Source organism: Lutra lutra, chromosome 2 (assembly GCF_902655055.1).
Source record: "Lutra lutra chromosome 2, mLutLut1.2, whole genome shotgun sequence".
Taxonomy (NCBI): domain Eukaryota; kingdom Metazoa; phylum Chordata; class Mammalia; order Carnivora; family Mustelidae; genus Lutra; species Lutra lutra.
The window spans coordinates 209,556,302-209,575,377 of record NC_062279.1 but is presented as its reverse complement, the minus strand read 5'-3'; the positions used below and the strand labels follow the sequence as shown (position 1 = coordinate 209,575,377).

Genomic DNA, 19,076 nt, shown 5'->3' with positions numbered 1-19,076 from the left:
AAATAGTATGTGGAAGACTGCAGTGGGGGCAGCGGGGGCTTGGTTTTGGACATAAGTTTGAGATGCCCATCAGACATCCAACAGAGACACAGAATAGTCAGGAGGATATATGACTTAGGAATTCAGGAAGAGATCTTCTAAAGATTCAAATTAGAATGCGCAATATAGGAAAGCAATTAGTAGACAAGAAAAGAATCTCCTCTGGAAATCACGGGGGCTAATAAGTGAGAACAAAACTAGAATGTCAGCATTTTGTGCTCCCCAATCAATAAATGGCTCTAGGGTACAGGCAAGGAATATCACTGGCTGCTAGCATGTCAGAAGGAGATAGAGGTAGACAGATGTGTCATCTGATGGAAAAAAACACCTGTTGCCTTGTAGAAGGGATCCAGCCTGTGGACCCTGCTGTGTGAAGCATGGTCAACTGCATCCTGGATATATAGTTAGCAGAGCCAGAGAGTGGGAAACTATGCTCTGCAGGTTCCTCAATGGTAAACTATAAGGAAAGGAGAGGGATGGGACGGGAAAATAAAGATTAGAGAGATTTAAAAGACACCAAAAGAAAAAAACTAGGCAGGATCAGGCTCTTGTACCTGAGGTTGCATGTTTAGGTGATAAGGTGATGAAGACCCAAGATAAGTGCTGTGGGGGTCAGAATGCTGTGGATGGGATGGGGCACATGGTGGGGAGTTTTGGGGATGGCTGGCACTAGTCCATATTTTTGGCTGAGGTGGTAGTTGGTGGGGAGATTCCCTTGTAAAGCTTCATAAAGCTATACTTTCGCTTGATGAGTTTTTGTATTTTGTCCTATTTTACAACATAAAGGTTAAAACAAACCTGCTCTTAAAAAAAAAAAAATGAGTCCAGAAGTAATAGATGCTCTTATTTCCCACCTGTTGTTTTACTAGTAAAATGGTGTCAAGATTGGTTTAGGCCATACCTTGTAACGTCCCAAGTGTAGCTTAGAGTGGTCTTATTAAAGATTTTTCAAGTGGAAGTTTCCTTTTTCATTAATGAAATATTTTGGGTATATTAAAAACAGTTTGAGGGACGCCTGGGTGGCTCAGTTGGTTAAACGGCTGCCTTCGGCTCAGGTCATGATCCCAGAGTCCTGGGATCGAGTCCCACATCGAGCTCCTTGCTCAGCAGGGAGCCTGCTTCTCCCTCTGCCTCTGCCTGCCACTCTATCTGCCTGTGCTCGCTCTCGCTCTCTCTGACAAATAAATAAAATCTTAAAAAAAAAAGTTTGAAAAATAAGACAACAAGAATACTTTAGACCCACCATCTGTTTAAAATGTTACAGATACGATTCATGTCCCATGGATACCCTTCCCCCATTTCATTTTTTCTCCCTTCCCTTTGGAGAGGTAACCACTATTTTGAATTTGGTGTTCACCACTCTCATTTGATCTTACATTTTTACATACAGTTCTCCTTTCTGAGGGTTCAAGAGCATGTGCAACTGACCTTATTTTCCCTAATGGCATTACTATTGTTAAAAAGCAAGCAGACTTCTATGAGAATAGACCTTACCTTCCCATCTGCATCATGGTCTTTGGCTCTGCTCTAAGAAGCACTAGTTTAAGCACGGTCGCCACTGCTTCCTAAAAATAAATGATCAGCATTTACTTTGTGGAACCCTGTAGTGTCTTTATTCTTCTCTCTAAATTTACCAATGGTCTAATTGGTTTATTAAAGACAAAGTGTTCACTAGGAGAACTAATGGGTGGTTAGCCATAATGTGTGTTAAGAAGCAAGTTATGAAATAGTCATTTGAATCTTAAGGAAAATATGAAAATTACACAAATATACATATAGTTGTGTGTATAGTTATATGTGTGCAAATACAGGTTACACGAATCAATCTTGAGTCACATCTGACATGTGCTTTAAGGCTGGGTAGTGCTATCTAATCAAACATCTTTTCAGTGACCTCTAGTCACTGAAACTATACCTAAAAATGTTCATGGATTAAAAGTATTCAGTCCTGGGGGTGCCTGGTGGCTCAGGGTTAAGTGTCCAACTTTTGATTTTGACTCAGGTCATGATCTCAGGGTCATGAGATTGAGCTCTGTGTTGGGTGGGGTGGGGGTTCCATGCTCAACGGGGAGTCTGCTTGAGATTTTCTTTCCCCCTTTGTCCCTCCCCTGTGTACATGCTCTCTCTCTAGAATAAAAACGAATCTTAAAGAAGTATTCAGCTTTCTCTGAATAACCTGAGCATTCCCTTCCCCTTCCCTCCCTTCCTCCTTTTTCTTCAGCATTCTTCTCTCTTCATTTTAAGATAAAAATTTTTATTCAATATTATTCTCTGATTTCTTTCTATAAAACAAATAATTGTCGGGGTCCCTTGTTTCTGTTTCTTGTAAGGCTCCTTCTTTGGGGGGAAATGTGCAAGGTGTTGACGATTATCCAGAATATCTCAAATATGGTTAGTTTTCTGGAGTCCTATTAATTTACCTTAGAAGTGTGAAAGGAACCTGAAGGTTACCTAGGAAGATCTGAATAGCCACATTCCTTTTTTTCTTTTCTTTCTTTTTTTTTAAAGAATTGTTTGAGACAGTGAGAGAACAAGCACAGGTGCTTCAGGGTGGGTGCAAGAGCAGGGCGAGGGAACCCCGGGCAGACGCCGCACTGAGCCGGGAGCCCCACATGGGGTTTGCTCTCACAACCCCTTGATCTCCCTCTCCCCCCTTCTCAGAGAGACAGAAAGCAAAGGCACATGAGCTGGGAGGGGCAGAGGGAGAGGAGAAAGAATCTGAAGCTGAGCCCGAGGTAGGGCTCGATCCCACAACCGCAAGATCAGGACCGGAGCTGGATGTCAGAGGCTTCCCAGCCGCTGCACGCGCAGGACGCCTTCCTGTTCTGAAACACCAGGCCCCTTCCTGGAGAGGCTCTGCCTCGGCTTTCACCCTGTCTCACTCCCTGTCTACGTTTCTGGAATGTCTGACTTCTCTCTCCTGCCTTCCTCGTCTCCCAGGCAGTTGGCCTCCAGCAATCCGGCTTGGCCTCCACCGCTTCTTCCCAACTGCTGCCTGCAAGTCGCCGATCATCTTTTTTTTTTTTTTTAAGATTTTTATTTATTTTATTTGAGAGCGAGAGAATGAGCGAGAGAGAGCAGGAGCAGGGGGAGAGAGAGGAGGAAGCAGACTCAAGACTGAGCAGGGAGCCCGACGCGGGGCTCGATCCCCCGACCCTGAGCTCTTGACCTGAGGCGGCGGCAGAGCCACGCAGGCGCCTCGGGCGATCATCTAACGTGGAGCCAATGAGCACCTTTTAGATCTTGTTCAGCTGCTTCGGGGCACAAAGCACAGAACACATTCTCGGGACTCTCTTCTCTGCGCGTCCGGGACCCGCGGCTCTGGTCTAGGTCGCCCCTCTCTGTCCTCTCCTGACAGTCTCTGCTTCTTGGGCCTCTTCTCCCCTCACTCCCGGCTTCTCTGCGCTCTTCTACCGGCTTCAGCCGCCGGCCGTGCCCCTCTGAGCGCGACCTAAACCTTCGGGGACGGATGTGGAGGACAGACACAGACTGGCCACTTCAGCGGGCGGCAAAATTCAACTGTCCCCGGCGCCCTCTGTCCCCTTGAACCCCCTGACCCCCTCCCTCACCGCCTCGCTCCTCCACCTGGTTTCCTTCCCGTTTCCCGCCGCCTGAGGAAAAACTCGGACAGTCATCACGTTGTGGACCTGAAGCTGACACGCCGTCCTGAGGTGTGTCTCCGCGACTCTGGGGACGGAGACTGAAAGCACGTCGAGAATCGTCCTAGGCCTGACCGAGCTCCCTGACTTCCACGGTCTCTTCGGGATCCGCCCTCCTCCTCCTCCGGACCCCGCCGGCCTTCCCCGGGCCCGAGATCTCCCCCAGCACTGCGAGGACGCGGTCCCGGCTGGGTGGCCGTGAGGACGCCGTCCCAACGGCTCTCCCCCTCCAGACCGCCCCCCACGTCATAACCGAGCAGGTTCTCCAGAGACGCTCCGACCCTGCGGCCGCCCCGGGCCCCGCGCCGAGCCAGCGTCTCGGCCTTCCCGAGCTCATCCTCCGCCGCCGCACACGCTAGCCTGCGCCCGCCGCCCTGACGCTCCCGCGGCCCCGCACGCAGCGCCCCGTTCCACGCGCACGGAGTCGCCGCTTCCCTCTCTGGCTCCGGCAGGCCTGCCTCACGCGGCCGCTAAGCCGCCGCCCCAGTACCCGTGCGGGGTCCGAGCGCCGCCGCCGCCGCAGCCCCGCCCCGCCGCGAGCAGGGCTTTCAGGCCGTACGACAGCTGCGTCCGGCCTCGGTCCTCACGGGACCGCGAGCTCATCACGGCGCCACTCCGGGTCCCGCCTGTTCCTCGGGGCCGCATCTTCCGCAGCTCTACCCTGGACTGTGCAGCTACCAGCCGTCCCACAACTGCCTGCGGACGCGGGGGACACGAACTGTTGACGCGCCGCGGCAACTGCAACCGCGCGGGGCTGCCACGCCGCCTGCGGGCCGCGTGCACCACCCACGCCGACCGCTGGGCGGCGCACGTGCGGCCCCGCCTTGCGGATCCGCTACTCCCGGCTCCCGCGGCTCCCACAGGCCGGCGTCGCGCGGGGCGGGGCCTGTAGCCTCTACCTCCCTCTAGGGGCCGCCCGGCCGCGCGGCGTGGTGAGGGGCGGGCCCGGCAGGCGCCTCCCTCCAAGAGGCGGGAGCCGCCGGGGCGGAGGTCCGGACACGGGGGTACCTGATAGGAGCCGCCGGTCAGGGCCAGCTCGGCGAGGACCGCGCGGCCGTTAGCGACACAGCTGTAGGTGATCGTCATGGCGCGCGCGCCCGGGAAGGGACGGCTGGGGCGCGCCCCAACCGCCCGGCCGTCCTCGGGGCGGGGCTGGGGCGGTGCTTGCGCAGGCGCGAGGAGCGGAGACCGGCAGGCGGGGCGGGGTGCTCGGCCCTCGGCTCTAGCTGGTGTTGGGAGGCGGCGGTTCGGTGAAGCACAGGCTCGGCGTGGGCGGGCGCTTCTCCCTCCTGGTGGTCCTCGAGGTCCTCCGCGAGCGGAAGGCCCAAGTGAGGCGCGCTGGATCCGGCCTCAGAAGAGACGCGAATTCGGGCACTTGGAGAGCGGGGCCGAACCCAGTGCGGCGAGCCGGTCGTGAAGAGCGACCGCCGGCTGCTCGCGCGGGAGGCGGCTCGGGGGTCCGGCTGCAGAGACCCTCCGAGCGGCGGCGGGCGGCGGGGCAGAGCGGGCGGCGGGACGCGGGCGGTGGAGGCTCGCCGTGAAGGGAGACTCCTCGGGATTGGGCCGGCGCCTGCCGAGCTCGCGCAGTGCGGGTGCTGAGACCGCGGCCCGCGCCCGGCCCCGCGGGCTTCTTCCCGGAAGCGGGCCCCGCGGCGGGTGCAGACGCCGCCCTCAGGGGCGCTGCGAGGGGAGCGTACGCGGGGCCGCAGGACCGGAGCGCGGGCCGCCAGCTCTCCCCGGGGCGCGGAGCCGAGCTCTCCGTTTGCGGCTGCCTGGAGCGGCCGGAACCCCTGTGCGGAGGACGCGGCTTCCCTCAGCGCCCGAGAGCCGGCGGGTGGGGTGGGGGACTGCGCGCGGGCGAGCGCGGCGGGGGAAGCTGTGGTGCGGCGGGTGGGAGACCGGGCGGTGCTGCCGGGATGACTGGTCGTCCCGGATCTCCACTTCCTTGACAAGAATTTTTAAAATATGAGCTTCGGGCGAGGACACGGTCCCATCAGCTGTCATGAGAGAGAAAAGTCGGACACAGTTGGGTTAAACTCAGGCGTTGCCGGCTACTCCGCGCCTTGTCCTGACTTAGCCTCTCGGAGACCCACTTTTCTGGTCTGTAACGCGGGGACAGTCGCCAGATTTATTAATCATGCGGGGCCCTTAGCGTGCGGCGGGTGAGCGGATAACCAGAAATGACGATCCCTGTTGCTCCGGTGGTGCTCCTCCAAGGGAGGGTCGATCGGTGTCCTTCGGGGGTCGGCAGAGGTGAGGACCTGCCGTGGGCGGAGTCAGACGGGGTTTGACAAGCAAAACCCGGCCGGACTGTAGCTCCCCGGAAAATGCTGTTGAGGCGCGTGCCCTTCTGCACAAAGGAAATTCCCAATCGATGCGCCTCACCCGCCCAGAGGGGCCGTCTCGGGGTCCCCGACCCGAGAGCGCCGGCCACACCGTATAACGCGGGCCGGTGAAGCCTGTTAGTTCCGAGCCGGTGCGCGGGGACCTTCTCGCTCGCCGCCGAAGCTGCGTGAACTGAGCGGCGGCGGCACCTTTTCTTAGGAACCAGTGGGGCTGAGACGGGAGCGAAATCATGAACTGCAGGAAGGACAACGGTCGTCGGACGCGTGGGAGGCTGTTTGTGGGGTCTCCCCGGCTCGGTGTCCCCTGGTTACGCTGACACGATCCTGTAAAGCAGGGGCGGTGGCTTCCTTCTGCACAGCCGCTCGTTCAGCCCCGCAGCCGCGCGACACCACGGCTGTGTGTCTCTCCGAGCCCGTTTTACCCGCGGTCTGAGGCTTCGTCCGGTCAACGCCGGTGTCCTCGGTTGGCTCCGGCTTCGCCCCTTCCCCTGTTTGCGTGTAGGGTGTGTGTGGGGGGGCTGCGTGGGGAGGTCTGACTCGAGCCGGTCGTCTCTGGAAGGGGGCGCCTGCTGCTCGCGTGTTTTCCGTCTCTGTCAGCTCACGGACGCCCGTTCAGGCCCTCTGCGTCTCTCAGCCACTTCTGTGGAAACTTTGGAAGAGGAGAACTTTCCCCTGCCGCCGCCTGCACTCTGAGGCGGCGGGAGGCTCCGCGGATGTCTCGGGCCTCCGGCCCACGCACGGAGGTGCCACGCTTCCTGTCACGCTGTCACTCTGTCAGTCCTGTGGGGAGCGGCTCTCAGACCTTATCCCACCTGCGCTGCAGGCCCTTGGATTCCCAGTGAACTGAGCGTCCGCTCGTCACCTCATTCCATCGCCTCACCTGCCGCGGGGACCCCGGCTAAGCGGCCGCTTCCCTCAGGCTGTCCTCCTCTGGCCTCTGCACACTCCTGCAAGGCTGGGTGCGGAGCCTCCCGCCACCCCGGCATTCTTCCCAATTTATGCCATTAACGTTGGCTTCTTTAGCCCCAAACCTTTCCTTTTCATATACGCTCTCTTCAGGGACTTGCCAAAACCTGAACTTTTAAGAGCGGAGAATCCCTTCCTTCTTTGCTCCTCTGCCTCTGTCCTTCCTTGTCCTCCGTTTTCCTGGTTGTCTATTTTTATGCAGAGAAGGATGACGACCACAGCAGGTATCCTAGAACGTCGCAGGCTATTTTTCCTTTTTTTTTTTTTTTTTTTTTTTTGACACAGAGATCACAAGTAGGCAGAGAGGCAGGCAGAGACAGGGGGAAGCAGGCTCCCTGCGGAGCAGAAAGCGGGATGCGGGGGCTCCATCCCAGGACCCTGGGACCGTGAGCTGAGCTGAAGGCAGAGGCTTAACCCACTGAGCCACCCAGGCGCCCATCTCAGGCATTTTTATGTCTCCCCTGATAGTTTGCCAGAACTTTGGGGGCAGAGCACAATGAGTGGCGAGAAGCTGGATCCATGGGAAGGAGACATGGGACGTTCGTGATTGTCCATTTCTTTTAACACAAGCTTTTAGACTTCATGACTACTTTCATTGACTAGTGAATCTACTGTCATTGCTTTATACAGGTCAGCCTCACAGATGGGAAAGTCGCCAGGATTTGAATCATGCAATTTCTTAGGTCACTGCAGTTTGCAAATATTCCATAAGCTGGGGCGCCTCAAGCACTCACTGATTGAGGATTCTCCTTGTTTAGTATTGAAGTTCTCCTCTGAAGGACCCCTCTTTAACTCACTGTCGTTTATCAAAATGAGAATATTTATATCTATTTTTTCTTATGGCTTCTAATCACTATAGTAATTCAAACAATACAGCAGTAAAAGTCTATTTTTACTACTACTACTAGTAATAACAATAATTGTATAAAATAATTATTATACAATTAATAGCAATAGTCATAATCTATATTGGATTGTTTTGATACATTTTTATATTTAACATTAATGGATACATGCATACTATTTTTTCCGAAACCTGTTTTTTGTTTCGTTTTTAAATTAATATATTGCTGCCTTTGACTATCACATGTATTTCAAATATTTTCCTCTGAAGTTTATAATTTTTTGTTTCTGGTGGCTATTCTGTTGCAGACATTTTTGTTTCTCACTTAATGAACCATGTCCCTCCTTTTTATTGTGATGATGGGACTTAGTGGCACATTAGACAAGGCTTCCTTTCCTATTCCCATATGAAAATATTTCTTCAATCTTCTTGTCACTTTTGTTTATTTTAATGTTTAAATCTTTAATCCAACTGGAAGTTGTTTTTGTGTCTCTTGTGAGGAAGAAATATGTGTTTTTCCAAATATACTACCCATTGTTTCAGACCTCGTACTTGAAGTGCTGCTTCTGCCATACACGAAATTCTTCCACAACGCTGTTAATTGGGCTTTAGAGTTGGTGGACATGTGCTTATATCACAGTGATTCAATAACTACTGCTTGAATTGCTTTAAACTTAAGAAATTGGAAAGCATTAATATATTTGCAATATTGAGTCTTCTCATCCAGGAACATGGGATGACTTTCTATTCTTTATTATATCTTCCTATAAAAGCTCTGTAAGTTTCTTCATAAAGGCTTGCCAAATTTTTTTTTTTTAAATCTTTGTTCTAGGGTATTTTGGCTGCTCTTGTTTATTTTTATTAATTAATTAATTTATTTTTAAGGATTTTCTTTATTTGACACAGAGGGAGCAAGCACACAAGCAGGGGAAGCAAGAGAGGAAGAAGCAGGCTCCCTACTGAGCAAGGAGCTCCAAGCAGGACCCAAGCCCAGGACCCTGGGATCATGACCTGAGCTGAAGGCAGATGCTTAACCAACTGAGCCACCCAGGTGCCCCTTGGCTGTTCTTGTTTATGGACTTTGTTCCCCATTTTGTCTTCAAAATTGCTGTTTCTGGCATATATTATTTTTTTTTTTTTTTTTAAGTAGACTCCATGCTCGAAGTGGAGCTTGAACTCACAACCCCGAGATGAAAGGTGCTGTGCTCTATTCACTGAGCCAGCCAGGCCCTCTGTTTCTGGTATATAGAAAATCTGTTGGCTGTGATGTTGGGGTTGTCGAGTGCAGTGGCCATGAAGGAATTCTTGAGATGTGTTCTGATGCAGCCTAGTAAGTTTATTTAAGTAGCGTGGGGACAGGACCCATGGGCAGAAAGGGCTACACTTTTGCTGTATGAAGCTCTTGGTTATAAGCTTAGCATGCGGGGGTGGGAAGGGACGTGCAGGTGGCATTAGATCATAAATGTCTTTGAATTTTTACCCGTCAAACTGCTTTCACAAGATTTCTCTGGTGCTTATCATTCCGTTCAACATTAGCTAGCAGTGACATGCCCAGGCAGTCACGAGACCCTTTCAGGATGCAGCAACCAGCACGCATTTGATCCTTATCGGACCTATGCAGGTCCTGCTTCTATCCTTCATCAGCTACATGTAAGTTATTTTACGTATAGCCCCTGCTCCATTATATTGTAAACTAAGGCTGGGGGCTTCGTATGCATCACAGGGTGCTATCCTCCATGTGACCGGGATGTAGGATACCACTGTTGGCTCTCATATTAGGTTTCTCATTATATTCAGAGGCCAAGTAGATGGGAATCTCAGGTCACAGTGTTTGTGAAAACTAGAAAATGACTGAAGACAGTGTAGTGGGAGGAGATTGAAGGGACTTTGGAATCAAGTGGACTGGGACTGTAATGCTGACTTTGCCACTTTCTAGTTGTATAATCTTAGCATCCCTGAACTTTAGTTTCTTTCTCAGGCTTATCTCTGAAGTTAATTCAGAAAATGAGCTTGGGTGCCTGGGTAACTCAGTCAGTTGAGCCTCTGACTCTTGGTTTCATCTCATGTCATGATTTCAGGATTGTGAGATCAAGCCCCACGCCAGGTTCCGTGCTCAGTGAGGAGTCTTCTTATCCCTGTGCCTCTATTCCCACCCCCCCTCTGCCTTTCTCAAGTAAAGAAATAAGTAAATAAAATCATAAAAAAAAGAGAAAACGAGCTAACATACATGAAGCATACTATGACCGGCTCCTGCTAGGTGTTGCAGTGTGGATGGGCATTATGAGTCCGTATTGTCATGGAACCAGCTCTGTCCATTAACATGCACATTTAAGAGCGCACAGCCTGGCCTATGTGAGTGGCCTTTACAGATGGAGTGGACATATCTGAATCGCCATTCAAGGCACCTGATTGATAGAGCTGTCTTCTAAAATTCTTCCTTTTGAGAAATGTGTTCTCTGTTGGGCTCTCCTCTGTCATCGGTTTCCTGAGAACAGAGGTCAGGTATTACTAGTCTTTTTATCTCTAGCATCTCCTGCAGTGGTGGACGCAATTTAGACGGCTGCATTTCATAGTCTGAAGCACAATAATTTAACCGTTCGGCTACCTTTATTTTGTTGTTGTTTTTGTTTTGGTGCTGTTGCTAATGCAAAAGATGTTGGATTCTCTTCTTTCCTGGGAAGTGTAGCCAGGTTTAAGAGAGGGAACATAGAGGCACACACCTCTACAGGCCCGGCAAAGGGAACTGTTCTATTTTAGTTGATTTTAAATCTAATTGCTGCGTCTCGACCAGCAGAGGGAGCGCAGAGCACAGCTTTGAAGGAGAAAGCGCTGCGGCGGGACTGGGGAAGAATGAAAAAGGCCGCTCAGGGCTTTGGCAGAGGAGGGAAGTCAGAGCTAGGAAGAAGGTCATTCCTTGCGTTCGCTCTCTTTGCCTCTTCTCATCTTTTCTTTTGCCTCTTGCTCAGCAGCTTTGCTAACCCTTCCCTTTCCTCTAGTTAACGACACAGGAAGACCCACAGGGGCCCGTAGATTCTCCAGGCCAGTTTCTCTTCTAGTCCACTCAGTTACTCAGCTCAGATTCAGGGAGTGAACACTGCGGAGGGGCCCAGAGACACACTGAGGAACCCAGGTGCCTTGATTCACAGCTCCCTCTGAATACAGCCATTTGGGGGTACCGAGAGCGCTGGGGTTGGATTCCTCTCTGCATGGGGAATTGCAGAGGCACACAAGGACTGGACAGAGAGGTTGTAGGGAGTGGGGTTTCTAGAGAGTGGGGAGAGGGCCACTTCTTGCTTTATTGTCTCTAATAAGCAGATCTATGGCAGGTACAGAATCACATGCGATGTGTCCCCAACCACAAAGAAGCTAATAATATAGGCCAATGTTTCTCAGTTTTTCCTGTGGAATACTCGGATGTTGGTAGATACTAAGTGAGAATAAGGTCTGTGATCAAATAAGTGTGTGAAAGCTGTTAAAAAATTGAACAGATTTCTCTACTGTGGGAGTTCTTAGAGACTTTAGCAGGCTAATAAATATGGTTTGTGAATCTCTGGTAAAAGGGGATATTATATGTACATGGGATTTCCCAAACTTATGTGAACTGAACATTTTTAACAGATGGCATCTATGGGATGAGTCTTTCATGAATACCATTTTGGAAAGTGCTGAAATCTCATGTTTAGAAAATTAGGACATATAGCCATGAAGGATTTCCAGAAGGGCACTGTTTTCTTCAGAGACCTCCTCTGACTTCCCATTGACCACGGTGTAGAAGAATGAGCGCAGCGGGTAAGGAAGGAATAGCAGAATCTCAAGTGGGACTTTCCAAAATCTCAGCTCTCCCTCCCTTCCGCACTTCCCACCAGGGATTCTACCATTTTCACTTCATCCCCGTATTGGAGGGTCTCTTGAATTGGGAGCCACTGCTGCAACCAGGAGTGATCGCTTTGCTCAGGTGTATTGGAGGAGGAGAGAAAATGATTGTGAACTGTTGTCCTCCAAGTCAAGTACAAAATTCTCTCCCCGGTTTTTTTTTTTTTTTTTTAAGATTTTATTTATTTATTTGACAGAGATCACAAGTAGGCAAAGAGGCAGGCAGAGAGAGAGAGGAAGGGAAGCAGGCTCCTTGCTGAGCAGAGAGCCTGACGCGGGGCTCGATCCCAGGACCCTGGGATCATGACCTGAGCCGAAGGCAGCGGCTTTAACCCACTGAGCCACCCAGGCGCCCCTCTCTCCCCGTTTTTAAGGTTTCCTATTATCTTCCCCAACTCCAGTATCTCCCTAACTGTAACCTTCTTCTTCTCCCCGCATTACTCAGCCCATTGCCAATTTAGTCTGCTCGCTGATCTGAGATCATATTATGCTGGTTCCAGGCTGGAAGGTTTTGTTCATGTAATTTTCCCCACATTCTCCCAATTCTTCTTCCATCCTTCGAAACCCGGGTGAAGGTCTTCAGACGTCACCCACTTATCTTTTTACAGTATGGGTTTCGGCCATGAATAACATACAGCTAATTCTTTGTTAACATAAAGGCTGTGGGGTTGAAGAAGTTTGTAAGTTGATTGTTTGGAATGTAAAGCACGTTTCTCTGCAGAAATATTGTAACTGAGTCAAGGCGTATTTGAAATAGAAATAGTAGAAAACAATCTTTAGTACTTAAACAAAATAGCAACTCTAGTGATTAAACAAAACAGCGAATCAATAAGATTGAATTAGCTCACTCCCATTCATCTTGGTGCTGGTGTTTAAGGAAGAGTAGGTTTAATTAAAGGAGGATAGAGAGGTGCTGGAAATTAGAGGATATTTGGTTTGGGCCTTATGGGGCAATTTCACAGAAGACACAGGCTTTTTGTTATGTCTTTATTGCTACACAACTCCTCACTCTGCATTTCCATGATGCTGGTGTCTGGCTACTAGTGCTTTTGTATTTAGCCCTGGTCTGGGTTATTTGTGGCTTAAAAAAGGTTATGGGAGAATGTCAGAAAAAAAGGCCAGAATAAAGGACCTTCAAAAATATTCCCCTTCATAAGAACAATGAAAAAAAGGCATTTTTTTTGGAATTTACTTTGTAACATAATTGTCGAGTCACTGTGTTGTATAGTTGAAACTAATATATGTCATCTATACTTTAAAAAAAAAATCAGAAATAAATTTTTTAGAACTCTAGACGTTAACCAAAGGCTTGCTAACCCAAGAATCATTGAAGGTCTTCTTATTCAAGAAAAGTATCTGAGTGCTCGCTTCGGCAGCACATATACTAAAATTGGAAGAAAAGTATCTGAATCTTAGTAAGAATAGTGAAGTCTGTGGAATTTTAACTTATCCTAATCCCACCCCCGACTTTCCAGTTATGCAGTAGTCTTAATAACAGTTCATATTCTTGGGGGCAGCTTGGCAGCCACCAGAGAGAGCAGAATGGATATGGAGCTCTTTCAAAGCCCCATTCTCATAGAATTGTCATTATCTGGTCTGGCTAATGGTTCTCCAGAAGCGTTCACTTACAAGGCTTACAGCTCACTTGATGCTAAAAAAAATCTTCTGCTCCCACAGGGACCATTGTCAAAACAATTATAGGTGAAGGTTTCAACTTGCAGATGCTCCAGGTGGTGGGTAACAGTTGGGAAAACAGTAGACTAAACCAAGAGCTTGAAAGGAATAGTTGGTGAATGACTGTCCATAAGAGCTTTGAAAAGTTCTGACATATTTCTGGTAATCTACAAGTCCAGGTTATAGGGAAGAGTTCTGAGCATGTCTGTGAAAGATGTGAGAAGGCTCTAAGCTCTTATGTCTGATTGACCTTGAGATTTTATGCAAGTAGGAAGGCTGAGCTAGAATTATAAATTGAGGATTTTTTTTTCCTTAAAGGAAATTAGGTTTTATTTATTTATTTATCAGAGAGAGAGAGAGAGAGAGAGAGAGCACACAAGCAAGCAGAACAGCAGGCAGAGGGAGAGGGAGAAGCAGGCTTCCCGCAGAGCAGAGAGCCTGATGCTGGACACAATCCCAGGACCCTGGGGTTATGACCTGGGCCAAAGGCAGACACTCAACTGACTGAGCCACCCAGGTGCCCCAGAGCTTTTTAAAAAAGATTTATTTATTTTAGAGAGAGAGAGAGCACAAGTCGGGCTGGGGGGCAGAGAGAGGGAGAGAGAATCTTACACAGATTCTGCATTGAGAACAATGCCCGACTCGGATCTTGATCCCACGACTTGATCATGACTTGAGCCAAAACCAAGAGTTAGACACTTATCTGACTGAACCACCAAGGCACCCCATGGACTGAGTTTTAAAGACACGCTCTAACAGCTACACAGCTGCTCACAGCAAAGCCTGGGAGATTTATTAGTTCCAGTTATTTAAGGATATTTCTGTCCAATCATTAGCTAACCAATAAACTAAGTAGAGACACTAACATGACAAAGAATGTAGACTTTACAGAATTAGTTCAGAAAAGTCACCAAACAAGCAGTTACTATAACAAGTGGCAACAACAATAAATTGTCTAGGTGGGGGTGGTGGATCTGATTGTCAGAGTTGTCACATTATGTTATTTTAAATGTCTAATTCTTTTTTTTTTTAAGAATAAATTTATTTTATTTTTAAGATTTTATTTATTTGACAGAGATCACAAGTAGGCAGAGAGGCAGGCAGAGAGAGGAAGGGAAGCAGGCTCCCTGCTGAGCAGAAAGCCCGCCGCCGCGAGGCTCAATCCCAGGACCCTGGGATCATGACCTGAGCTGAAGGCAGAGGCTTTAACCCACTGAGCCACCCAGGTGCCCTAAATGTCTAATTCTTAACAAAAAAACATGAGACATACACGGAAATAAGAAAATATGTTCCATAAAAGGAAAAAAAGCAATCAATAGAAATTGTTCCTAAGGAATCCCAGATGTTGCACTTACAAGACAAAGACTTTATTTATTTGCTTATTTATTTATTTATTTATTTAAAATTTACTTATTAGAGAGAGAAACAGAGAGAGAGAGAGCAAGCAGGGGGAGGGACAGAGGGAAAGGAAGAGAATCTCAAGCAGACTCCCCATTGAGCATGGAACCTGACGTGGGTCTTGATCTCAGTACTCTGAGATCATAACTTGAGCTGAAACCGAGAGTCAGAAATTCAACCGACTGAGCCACCCAAGCGCCCCTCAAGACAGAGAGTTTAAATCAGCTGTTTTAAGTATTCTGATGAACTAAAGCAAACCCTATCTAAAGAATTAATATGTGATAATGACAGTTCACTAAATAGAGAATAAAGAGGTAGAAATTATGAAAAAGAAACAAATATAAATTTTGGAATTTAAAGTAGAAAAACTGAAATGAAAAAAAAAAATCACTTAGAGGACCTTAACAGCAGTTGAAGATGCAGAAAAAAGAATCAGGAACTTGAAGATAGATATGTTGCTATTATTCATTATGGGGAGCAGAATGAAAAAAAGAATGAACAAAAGTAGACAAAGCCTCACAAACTAGTGGGACACCAATAAATGTTACCAGCATAAGCAAAATGGAAGTCCCAGAGGAGAGGAGAACATGAAAAGGGCAGAGAAAGTACATGAAGAGATAATGGCTCCAAGCTTCACAAATTTGATGAAAAATATTCATCTACACATCCAAGAAGTTAAAAAAAAACTCCACATAGGGTAAACTCAAAGAGATCCGCTCCTAGACATATTGTAATGAAACTGTTGAAAGCGGAAGGAAAGCTAGAATCTTGAAAATAGCAAAGGGGGGGGTACTCATTACATGTATAGGAACCCTAATAACATTAACAACTGATTTCTTTTTAAAAGCCATAGGAGCCAGAAAACAGTTGAATGACATATTCAAAGTGCTGAAGGAAAGAATGAAAGAAGAAAGAAAAAAGGAAGAAGAAGATACCACTGTCAACCACAAAGTCAGTATCTGGCAAGGAGAAATTAAAACACTGCCAGATAAACAGGAACTAAGAGAGTTCATTATTAGCAGATCTGCCCTGTAAGAAAAATTAAATAAAAGAACATTACACAGTAATTCAAATCCACATGAAGAAATAAAGAACACCAGTAAACACATAGTTACATTTAAATAATATAAATGTAGTTTTTGTTTGTTACTCCTTTCCCCCATATCTGATTTAAAAGATGAATTGCATAAGGCTATAACTATAAATGTATGTTGATGAGCACACAATGTATACAGATACAGTTTTTAATAACAGGGTAGAGCAGTAGTGGGGAATGGAGCTATTAAAGTAGTTTTGAGGGGCGCCTGGGTGGCTCAGTGGGTTAAGCCGCTGCCTTTGGCTCAGGTCATGATCCCAGGTCCTGGGTTCGAGCCCCACATCGGGCTTTCTGCTCAGCAGGGAGCCTGCTTCCTCCTCTCTCTCTGCCTGCTTCTCTGCTTACTTGTGATTTCTCTCTGTCAAATAAATAAATCTTTATAAAAAAATAAAGTAGTTTTGAAAATATACTATTGAAATTAAGTTGGTATTAATCAGGACCAGCTTGTTATAAATTTATATATTACTGGTAATCACCAAGGCAACCGGTAAGAAACGAGCTCAAAAATATATAATAAAATAATTAACAAGGGAGTTAAGATGGTACACCAGAAAATATTCAACACAAAAGGCTGTATCAGAGGAATCAAGGAACCAAAAAAATCAGATACGTAGAAAACAGCAAAATGGGAGGTGTAAATCTTATCAGTAATTACATATAAATGGGTTATATTCCAATTAAAAGGCAGAGATTTGTAGGATGAATTAACATGATCCTACCATATGCTGTTTGTAGGAGACTCACTTTAGCTTAAAAGACACAAATAGTTTGAAAGTAAAAGGATGGAAAAAGATATACTGTGCAACAGCAATCAGGTAGGTATACTAATGTCAGACAAATAGACTTTGAGACAAAAAAAGTTACTAGAGACAAAGAGGACATTTTATAATTCATCAGGAAGACATAAACATCTGCACGTAATAACAGAGTGTCCGAAAGGAGTTTTGAAGGAAAAAGAAAATTAAAAAAATAATAGTTGGGACTTTATTGCCCTGCTTTCAATAATAGGTAGATAATCCTATTAATAATTAATAACCCTATTAATTTCAATAATAGATAATAAGTAGACAGATAATCAACAAGGAAACAGGAATTATAGAACACCATACACCAACCAGACTAATAGACAACACACATTCTTCTCAAGTGCACATGGAACATTCTACAGGACAGAACATAAATTGAGCCATAAAAAATCCTCAATAAGTTTGAAAGGAAATCATTATGAAATATGTTTTATAACTACAAATTGATAAAATTAGAAAACAAAAACAGGGAATTTTGGAAAATTCAAAATACATGAAAATTAAATCACATTCCTAAATTAACCAATGGGTCAAAATAGAAATCATGAGTAATTCATCTATACTTTCAGATAAAGTGAAAATACAAGATGCCAAAATATAGGATATAGCTAAAAAAAGTCCTTAGAAGGAAATTATTTGTAGAGGTAAGAATCCCAAATATAAATCCTATAAATTGATAGATAATGCAGAAGAGTTTTCGAGGCATGTGCTCATGTGATAGCAGAGAAGCAGGAATAAATAAACTCAGTCAAGCAAGCTCATTCCAAGCCTCTGCTTGTGGTACATCTGCTAATATCCTTTTGGCCAAAATTAATGACGTGACAGAGTCAAGGGGAGGGGCACGACAGACTCCTTGCAGCGGGAGGGCCGTGGTGCTCTCACTAATACGCATCCCTATAATGTTGCTTGTTTCTGTTTCCCTCTTTTTGAAGTAGGTATGAAATTACAAAAACCGAAGATAAAAGCAGTGAAAACCGTGTTGCTTTCATTGTTCAAGATCTGTGAATTAATATTTAGCATGAGTTCATATGTTAGAAAACTGCCTTAACTGTGTATTCTAGTCATTGTGGTGTCATGGAGGAAATACTTACCTCTTGGACATTTCCTAACCAGCAGTGTCAGTTCTGATCAGATGCCATTGTTTAAAAGGTACTGGAAAATGATTCTTTGATATGGCTTATCTTTTGGGGCTGTCCATCTTGAATTAGAGAGTCCTGCTTGGGCTCTATTAATTAGCCCAAAATTAATAATCAATCCTTCACTAACCTGTGAAGTTGGAGGGTAGAACTGGAAAAAGCCTGAATATTGTATCACATCCCAAACTAATTTTTGTATTGTCCACTTGGTGGTGGAGTTGTTTTTAGAAAGTAGTGTGAACAGTAATGAATTAATTAAAAGAGAAACAGAATTTCATGAATTTCTTACTATGAGAAAAATGCAGCATACATCTTTAGTAGGTATTTTTCTAGGCAGTAGTATTACATTTATTAAAGTATAAGAGATAATATAATCCAGGGAAAGTATGTTCATATAATAGTGGATATTTTTTGGTTTGTTTTGTTTTCTGTTTTTTTCCTAAAGAGGTGTGATAATTTCATTTCCCAATATATCAGATGAAGCTACTTGCTTCCTGGTCAGAGTTCAGTGCTCAAAAATACAGATTTTAGAAATTGTCTTAATTTGGGTAGTCCTAAACATCATCTTTTCCTTTCTTTTTTTTTTTTTAAAGATTTTATTTATTTAAGAGCGATACATAGAGGAGAGAGAGAGAAAGAAAAAGAGAACAGAGTACATGAGTGGGGTGAGGGGCAGAGAGTGAAGCAGGCTCCCTGGGACCCCAGGATCATGACCTGAACCAAAGGCAGACGCTTAACTGACTGAACTACCCAGGTGCCCTACTGAAGGGGTGGATTGCTCCTCAGCAGCATTGGCATCCCTTGGACTTGGGAGCCTATTGAAAATGCAGAGTCTTGGCCCTCACCTCAGACCTACTGAGTCAGACTGCAGTTAGGGTTTTTGTATGCATCGCGAGATGCCCTGTTCTCCACTGGCCGATGCCAGCGGTGACGTGAGGTACAAAGGGAAGAGAAGTAGGGCAGGTAGCAGGACTGGAATCATTTAACAGATACTCCCCTATTTATTCTGAACCTTCAGTTGGCTTATCTGAAGCCATCCTGAAATGCTCGTGCTCGAGTGCTGGAGATGGTAAACACGAAGGTACCTCGAGTTCCTTTAGAGTCTAAAAGAAGGAAAGTGGAGTTAGGTCAGTCATTCACACACTCCTCAGTTCATCATCAAAACTGGGAGACTCTGGAGACTGGTGCTCCAATCTGGCCCAGCCAGTAACGGATGGTGTTGCCTTTGACAAGACATGGA

At 46.7% G+C, this 19,076-nt stretch overlaps 2 protein-coding genes across 2 annotated transcripts in view; one reads left to right on the top strand and one right to left on the bottom strand.

The window, feature by feature from the left end:
• The window catches only part of LOC125093919 (vesicle-associated membrane protein 714-like), a 30,192-nt gene extending 25,073 nt beyond the window's left edge, over positions 1-5,119 (bottom strand). Inside the window, 5 exon segments of the mRNA XM_047719671.1 lie at positions 1,534-1,604; positions 4,418-4,458; positions 4,461-4,521; positions 4,625-4,702; positions 4,704-5,119. Coding sequence (XP_047575627.1) covers positions 1,534-1,604; positions 4,418-4,458; positions 4,461-4,521; positions 4,625-4,702; positions 4,704-4,784 — 332 coding nt within the window. The 5' untranslated portion in view covers positions 4,785-5,119.
• LOC125094206 (5E5 antigen-like) lies at positions 4,783-5,618 on the top strand. Its single transcript, XM_047719874.1, has 3 exons — positions 4,783-5,069; positions 5,118-5,354; positions 5,477-5,618. The coding sequence occupies exons 1-3, from the start codon at positions 4,783-4,785 to the stop codon at positions 5,616-5,618; spliced, it is 666 nt and encodes a 221-aa protein (XP_047575830.1).
• Positions 5,619-19,076: the final 13,458 nt, after the last annotated feature.

Bases quoted from the DNA above. Each gene is read 5' to 3' on its own strand.
- LOC125094206 (XM_047719874.1), top strand. From the start codon at position 4,783: ATGGCGCGCGCGCCCGGGAAGGGACGGCTGGGGCGCGCCCCAACCGCC. The intron at 5,070-5,117 runs GCACTTGGAGAG...CCGGTCGTGAAG, and splicing joins CAGAAGAGACGCGAATTCGG to AGCGACCGCCGGCTGCTCGC. The intron at 5,355-5,476 runs GTGCAGACGCCG...GGCTGCCTGGAG, and splicing joins GGAAGCGGGCCCCGCGGCGG to CGGCCGGAACCCCTGTGCGG.